We start from the raw sequence: 8,129 nt of genomic DNA, 5'->3' as shown, positions 1-8,129 counted from the left end.
ATGCTGGCCAGATCGCTGCCACTGTCGGGTAGGGTACCCAAGACGCTGGCCGCGTTACCCCGCTGTATAGCGATGCTTAACCTTTGTGCGAGGTAAGAGCCAGCCCTAGGGTCCCTTGAGACTTCTATTAGTCTGCTGCTGATTTCTTTAAAGAGCTGACGTGCCTCCGGTCCCCACGGCCCTAGGGTTTCGACTCCGAAAGGCACAAACATGTACCCCTCTCCTAGGGATGCATATTTGCGGCCTTTCATCATCTCCGCCCGCCCGGCCGCAGCGCCAGCCTCTATGGAGGTAGATGGAAGATGGGACGGTGCTAGTGTGTCCACGCATGTTGCGTCCCACACCAGCAGCCGGCCCCTCTTCCATGGCACCAGACTCATGCCGTCGGGTCTCTTGCCGTCGTCCCGCATGATCCCGCTTGGCTCTAAGGTAGCGGGAACGTTTGCACTGGCAAGGGCCCGGCGGATGGTGTCGTTGAGTGCGGCATGGCGCGCTATACGCCCGGCACTGCGGCCGCACGATAAGCCGTGGTGACCGCGGCGGTCAGCATGTTCCCCACAGCGGCAGCGATGTGGCTCATTGGTTTGAAGCCCTAGTCTCAGGCTGATGGCCACTGTCAAAGTAGTTCTGTCCAGCAACGTGCCCAGATTGAGAAATTATATTTATTTTACTCACAGACCAATTCATTTGGCACATGGGCACAGCACAGCTGTCTATAGTCTATGTCAATATTGTCAAACTTTTTTTGGTGTGAGATTTTGAATTTGCGGTGTGAATTTATTAAAACAAACTTAAATTTTAATAAAGGAAATGCTTATTACCAGTATATAAATATGGGCGAATTAAACAATCATCATAATGATGAAAAGAACAAAAAGCAATATGATTGGGACACATCCCCAAGAAATTTACGTGAACCCATAAAATCCTTAGAGGTTAGATTTTTCTTTTCATTATTTTTGTAATGGAGTTGACCGATTTGTTATTATATTCGCTCGACGAGCACGTTACATTACAAGTCGTATATTCAGCAAGACAAAACAGCGACCTGCGCCGCTCGATATGTACACCTAAACAATACAATATAGGAAGCTCAAACATATATTCACACTGAATGAATTCTTCTTCTTATTCTTCCTAACCTTTTCCTTATTTAGGGTCTTTGTGTGTCATGTCACGCCATTTTACCCTATCCTCATTCACTCCACACTCTCTCATATTTTCTTTCACACAATCGAGCCACATCTTTCTTGGTCTTCCTCTCTTACGCCTCTACGCTTCAGGTCTCATTTCCAACACTTTATTTGTAACAGTTATCTTCTCTTCTCATGACATGCCCAAACCAAGAAAGGCGAATGAATGAACGAATATTTATATTTTACTGAACAATTTTTTTAATATGTCAGGCAGACCAGTAAACTTAGCCAACCTTAATATACAGTATACTTTTTATACAGTAGGTTAAAACTAACAGGCTAAACCAGCTATACTCATCCTGGGGCCCGCGGGCCTTTATCAGTGGCCCGCGGGCCTTCATCAGTGGCCCGCGTGCCATGAAAGATAATATGGATTATGCATGTTTTTTAATATATTTTTTTCGATAGTTTACATAGCTTTATAATAGTTAAAAAAAACATATATTTTTTTGCTTTTGGCCAGCGACAGCATCACGTAAACGTTTTTGTGGCCCTTAAAAAAAAAAAGATTAAGTACCAGGGGGCTAAACCATAAAATTATAACACGGTAGAATATATAGGTGCTAAGATTCTTAAATAAAATATATGAAATATTAGAGTAATCAGACAAATTAAAAACTTTAGAAGATTAGCAGAAGTGCATTGCCTCATCCACCTTTCACCAGTAATGGAGGGGCAATCCTTTTGTTACCCTTTGAGCAGAACCAAGACTCAAGAACAAATATCTATGATGCCGCAAATCCCTTGTTCCAAGTAGTCATACCCTGTAGTTACACATACATGATCAAACCAAACATATGTCTCCCTGCCGGGCTTTGAACCTGGGACACTTGGCACAGTAGCCTGAGTTACTAAATACTGCACTCTGTTTTTATTTAAGTATTATATTTTTATGCAAAAGTGCATTTGCATAAGTGGCAAGGCATTTCAATTATGCCTTGATTGAAAGTCCCATACTCTTGAATCCTTGTACTTACTTGTCAGCTGCACGCGACACTCCTTCCCATTTTGACCCAACTCCAAGTTATGTACATTTAGATTCTGAAATGGCCTATACACATATTTTAAAATTAATTATTAGCAATAGAAAAAGGTCTACGTGGTGTAGCCCTATCTCTATTGGTCGATATTCAAAATTAACACAGGGCTCGTAAACATAACTACGAATTCAAATCGCATCGCAAAAACGTCTCCCTCTAACTCGCAGGTGTTCCATAAGAGAGAGCGTGACGTCACGCGTGTTGCAAGCTCGCATCGCGCCAATTTGCAGTTTTGTGTACGAGCCAATAGGGCCTTAATTTTACCTTTTGCCTATTGTATCCTACTATTATGTTTATGTTTATTATTTTTATGAATAAGACCGTTAACATCTTGCATTGACTATGTTACCAAACGAGTATGTAATATAAAATTTATTCACAGGAGAAATGGAAACTGGTTCCTGCATTTTTGGAAATCAAAGGGCTTGTGAAGCAGCACATAGACTCCTTTAATTATTTCATTAATGTTGAAATAAAGAAAATAGTTCAAGCAAATGAAAAGGTGCTATGTGACTCAGACCCACTGTTCTATGTGAAGTACCTCAATGCGTACGTGGGCACCCCCGACGTGGAGGAGGGCTTCAACGTGACGAAGCAGACCACGCCGCACGAGTGCCGCCTGCGCGACATGACCTACTCCGCGCCCATCACCGTGGACATCGAGTACACCAGGGGCAATCAAAGAGTCATAAGAAATAAGTTGTTGATCGGAAGGTAAGTTAGTCATTTGTTTAGGAATTTATAGTAAGATTATATACCATTATTAATTACCTACATACAAATTTAAATGATTTCAGAATGCCACTGATGCTGCGTTCATCAAACTGTGTCTTGACAAATAAGACTGATTTTGAGTTGTCTCAGCTGAATGAGTGTCCGCACGACCCCGGTGGCTACTTTATCATCAGAGGTAGGTGCTTGTTGTTGTAAGTGTGCTGAGCTGTGTTAGAGTGTCACCAAATATTTTATTTAAATATTATAATACACAACAAGAAGAAACATGTAACAACACAAAATAATAATGTTTCACGTTATTAAAATTGTATGTATTTGCTTGTTACACAATGTCTATTAATAAAGATACAAATGAATAACCAAGGTCTATTGCTGCATGCATTTCCAATTCATATTGAGCCCTTCCCAGTTTTTTAGAACCAGAAGAGATGAGATCTAACCTAAAGTTCTTTGCAGCAATCTTATTAATTTCATTTGCATAGATGCACTGAGATATTTTATACATTTAGTTCAAATTCATGTATTTTTTACGTCCTACCTGGCGCTAGTTGGTAGTTGGGTTACACTTTATGAATTTGGTCTAATATTTTATGAGTGTGAAAAGTGTAAAAATAATTATGGTCTTATTTGAAGAAATTAAAGCATAATTATATTATAACTAACTTGTGATGCGCTATATGTTGGGAACCCCATGGTTTGCAGGTCAGGAGAAGGTGATTCTGATCCAGGAGCAGTTGTCCCGGAACCGCATGATCGTGGACGAGTTCAAGGGCAACGTGCAGTGCCAGGTGACCAGCTCCACGCACGAGAAGAAGACGCGCACCAACGTCATCGTCAAGAACGGCAAGTACGTGCTGCGCCACAACGCGCTGTCCGACGTGAGTATCTGCCGACCTCTCATACCTTCCTGCACTTTCACTGTTACACTGACAAAAATGACACTATAAAATCCTTCATTCACAGGACATTCCTATCGCGGTAGCTTTCAAAGCGATGGGCGTCTGCAGCGACCAAGAGATAGTGCAGCTCGTGGGCACCAGCGACAACATCCTGAAGAAGATGGCGCCCTGCATCATGGACTGCCACAACCTCAAGATATTCACTCAGGACCAGGCGCTCAACTACATCGGCAGCAAGCTCAAAGTGAAGAGGTGAGAGTAAAGGGTCGGTGGCGCGGGTGTAGTGTGTAGGTGTGTGGTGCAGCGGCAGTGTGTAACATGCGGTGTGCAGGTTCCAGGCGGCGGCGGCGCGGCCGGCGGCGGAGGAGGCGCGCGCGCTGCTGGCGCACACAGTCCTGGCGCACGTGGCGGCGCCGGGGTTCAACTTCCACGTGAAGGCGCTGTACCTGGCCGTGATGCTGCGACGCGTGCTGCAGGCGGAGCGCGACCGCGGCGCCGTGGACGACCCCGACTACTACGGCAACAAGCGCCTCGAGCTGGCCGGCTCGCTGCTCGCGCTCATGTTCGAGGACCTGTTCAAGCGCTTCAACTGGGAGCTCAAGTCCATCGCCGACAAGGTCATACCCAAGATTAAGGCGGCGCAGTTCGACGTGGTCAAGCACATGCGGCCCGACCTCATCGCCAACGGACTCTTCACCGCTATATCCTCTGTGAGTATTTTACCAGATAAAGTTACACATAACGTTATACATAAAGACGGAATTCAGTTATTTATATCCAACTTATTATTATCCTTTAGCATCGAAGAAGTTGGCTTCCAATTCATTTACTTATTTAGCATTGAAATGTAGTGTGAATGATAGCTAGAGACTTGCGCGTGTGTTGCAGGGCAACTGGACCATCAAGCGGTTCAAGATGGAGCGGCACGGCGTGACGCAGGTGCTGAGCCGGCTCAGCTACATCTCCGCGCTCGGCATGATGACGCGCGTCAACTCGCAGTTCGAGAAGACGCGCAAGGTCACCACTTGTTATTCCTATTGTACCTACTTCTGTTTCTCTTTAAGTTTCGGTTTTATAAAGAATTTTGATTTATTTCATAACAGTGGATACTTTTCCAAATATAATAAAATGCTTCTATTCTGACGGAGGTGTGTGTCTGTGTGCGTGTGCAGGTGTCGGGCCCGCGCTCGCTGCAGCCGTCGCAGTGGGGCATGCTGTGCCCGTCCGACACGCCGGAGGGCGAGGCGTGCGGGCTGGTGAAGAACCTGGCGCTCACCACGCACATCACCACGGAGTGCTCGGAGCGCGGCGTGCGCGCGCTGGCGGCCGCCGCCGGCCTGGACGACGCCGCGCTGCTGGGCGGCGCCGAGATCAACCACCCCGACGTCTACATGGTGTTCCTCAACGGTACGCACACTACGCACGCCCCAGCCGCGCGCCGCTAGCGAGCCGAATGTAATGTACGTGTGCATGTCCGCAGGCAACATCCTGGGCGTGACGCGGCAGTACAAGCGGCTGATCGCCGTGTTCCGCATGTTCCGGCGGCGCGGGCTCGTGTCGGCCTTCGTGTCCATCTACCCGGCGCACGAGCAGCGCGCAGTGCACATCAGCAGCGACGGCGGGCGCCTGTGCCGGCCCTACCTGCTGCTGGCGGGGGGCCGCCCGCTGCTGCGCCCGCGCCACCTGGCCGAGCTGCGCCGCGGCCTGCGCTCCTTCCGCGACTGCGTGCGCGACGGGCTCGTGGAGTACCTCGACGTCAACGAGGAGAACGACTCGCACATCGCGGCTCGCGAGCAGGACATCGACCCTTACGTCACCACGCACCTCGAGCTCGAGCCCTTCACCATCCTGGGCGTGTGCGCCGGCCTCGTGCCCTACCCGCACCACAACCAGAGCCCGCGCAACACCTACCAGTGCGCCATGGGCAAGCAGGCCATGGGCTGCATCGGCTACAACCAGCGCAACCGCATCGACACGCTCATGTACAACCTGGTGTACCCCGCGGCGCCGCTGGTCACCACGCGCAGCATCCAGCTCACGCGCTTCGACCGCCTGCCCGCCGGCCAGAACGCGACCGTGTGCGTCATGAGCTACAGCGGCTACGACATCGAGGACGCGCTGGTGCTGAACCGCGCCGCCGTGGACCGCGGCTACGGCCGCTGCCTCGTGTACAAGAGCGCCAAGACCACCATGAAGCGCTACGCCAACCAGACGTCGGACCGCATCCTGGGCCCATCGCGCGACGCGGCCACGGGCCGGCCGCTGCGCGCGCACGCGGCGCTGGACGCGGACGGCATCGCGGCGCCGGGCGAGCGCGTGGAGCACCGCGCGCTGCTCGTGCACAAGCAGGCGCCCGGCCCGGCCGGCGACTACCGCGACCAGCCCGTGCTGTACAAGGGCGCGGTGGGCGCGCACGTGGAGCGCGTGCTGGTCTCGTCCACGCCCGACGACGCCTTCCTCATCAAGCTGCTGCTGCGACAGACGCGCGTGCCCGAGATCGGCGACAAGTTCAGCTCGCGCCACGGACAGAAGGGCGTCACGGGGCTGGTGGTGGCGCAGGAGGACCTGCCCTTCAGCGACGCGGGCGTGGTGCCCGACATGGTCATGAACCCGCACGGCTTCCCCTCGCGCATGACGGTGGGCAAGACCATCGAGCTGCTGGCGGGCAAGGCCGGGCTGCTGGAGGGCAAGCTGCACTACGGTACGTGTCCGTGTCCCCCCCCCCCCCCCCGCTGTGACTGCACCCCGCGTGTGACTGACGGCTCCTCTGCTTGCAGGCACGGCGTTCGGCGGCTCGAAGGTGACGGACGTGTGCGCGGAGCTGGAGCGGCACGGGTTCAACTACCACGGCAAGGACGTGTTCTACTCGGGGCTCACCGGCGAGCCGCTCGAGGCCTACATCTACTCCGGACCCGTACGCATTATTAAATTTATTCATATTTACCAATCTGATTTTTTACTGTTTGTCGGGTTCTAAAAACAACACATTGTTGTTTTTCGAACCCGACAAACTTTAAGGGTTTATTCTACGAGTGATTTCATCGAGAAAACACCTCCATATGTGGGGTCAAATCTCAATATTTTAGAAATGGTGGCCATTTTAAGTTTTAGATACTTAGTTTTTATAAAAAATCATACTGCACAAAAAGTTACATAAAATAAGTAACAAGCACCTAAACTAGTTTTTTTGACAAAAAAAACAGCAAAAATTGTTTTTTTTTGAAACGTTGTATTTTTAAATTAGTTGTGAATCAGATAATATAGATAATGACTATGGCGGCAGGTGTACTACCAGAAGCTGAAGCACATGGTGCAGGACAAGATGCACGCGCGCGCGCGCGGCCCCCGCGCCGTGCTGACGCGCCAGCCCACGGAGGGGCGCGCGCGCGAGGGCGGCCTGCGCCTCGGCGAGATGGAGCGCGACTGCCTCATCGGCTACGGCGCCAGGTACGTGCCCCACCCACCACCCTGCTACACTGTACATTTAGGCCCCCCGCGCACTAGGCAGCCTGGTTGCGCGTCCAGGTTGCGGAAGCCAGTACAATATACGGGAATCCGTGGCTGCCTAGTGCGCGGGCTCCTATACAACATCATATGTTTTACTGGCTGCGCAGCCAACCTGCCTAGTGCGCGGGGGGCCTTAAGCGGCAATTAAACTAGACTACATGTAGTGCACTACCTCATGTAGTTTCTTACGTAAGGACAAGTGTAATCATAGTTAGGCATGTAGGACACTCACTACACTACTTATCGGAGATTGACGGATCCCGATCGTCTTACATCGTAAGTAGAATACAACTTAAAAATATGAAATCGGCATCCTACATAGAACGTCCTAACTCCAACTTGTAGGACGTCAATTTGTAGTGCACTACATGAAGATCGTCGCTTTAATATGATATCGTATAGTATGTAATAAAGGCGTGGTGTGTGTGCAGCATGCTGCTGGTGGAGCGGCTGATGCTGGCGTCGGACGTGTTCGTGGCGGGCGTGTGCGCGCGCTGCGGGCGCGTGGCGGGCGCGGCGTGCGCCCCGTGCCGCGCCGCCGCCACCGCCGCCGTGCGCCTGCCCTACGCCTGCAAGCTGCTGTTCCAGGAGCTCACGGCCATGAACATCGTGCCGCGCCTCACGCTCGCCAACTATACCTAATAAAACCAACCACGGAGTATCATACCACTTTTTAATTTTTATCATCCCTTTTTCTAGGCAAAACACGACCTCTACCCAGTACTTTATTACAAATATCCGTCTCTCAAAAA

The 8,129-nt window shown here is 50.7% G+C and overlaps 1 protein-coding gene across 1 annotated transcript; it reads left to right on the top strand.

Annotated features, from left to right (window-relative positions):
- The first annotated feature begins 727 nt into the window (after window positions 1–727).
- LOC105394370 (DNA-directed RNA polymerase III subunit RPC2) lies at window positions 728–8,041 on the top strand. The gene is made up of 12 exons (XM_038117507.2): window positions 728–935; window positions 2,619–2,950; window positions 3,034–3,146; window positions 3,674–3,849; window positions 3,935–4,122; window positions 4,202–4,580; window positions 4,759–4,887; window positions 5,043–5,277; window positions 5,351–6,571; window positions 6,648–6,784; window positions 7,154–7,317; window positions 7,809–8,041. The coding sequence occupies exons 1-12, from the start codon at window positions 834–836 to the stop codon at window positions 8,017–8,019; spliced, it is 3,387 nt and encodes a 1,128-aa protein (XP_037973435.2). The 5' UTR covers window positions 728–833; the 3' UTR covers window positions 8,020–8,041.
- The last annotated feature ends 88 nt before the right edge of the window (window positions 8,042–8,129 follow it).

Source organism: Plutella xylostella, chromosome 10 (genome assembly GCF_932276165.1).
Source record: "Plutella xylostella chromosome 10, ilPluXylo3.1, whole genome shotgun sequence".
Lineage (NCBI taxonomy): Eukaryota > Metazoa > Arthropoda > Insecta > Lepidoptera > Plutellidae > Plutella > Plutella xylostella.
The sequence above is the reverse complement of the archived record's forward strand: the minus strand, read 5'-3'. Positions and strand labels throughout refer to the sequence as shown.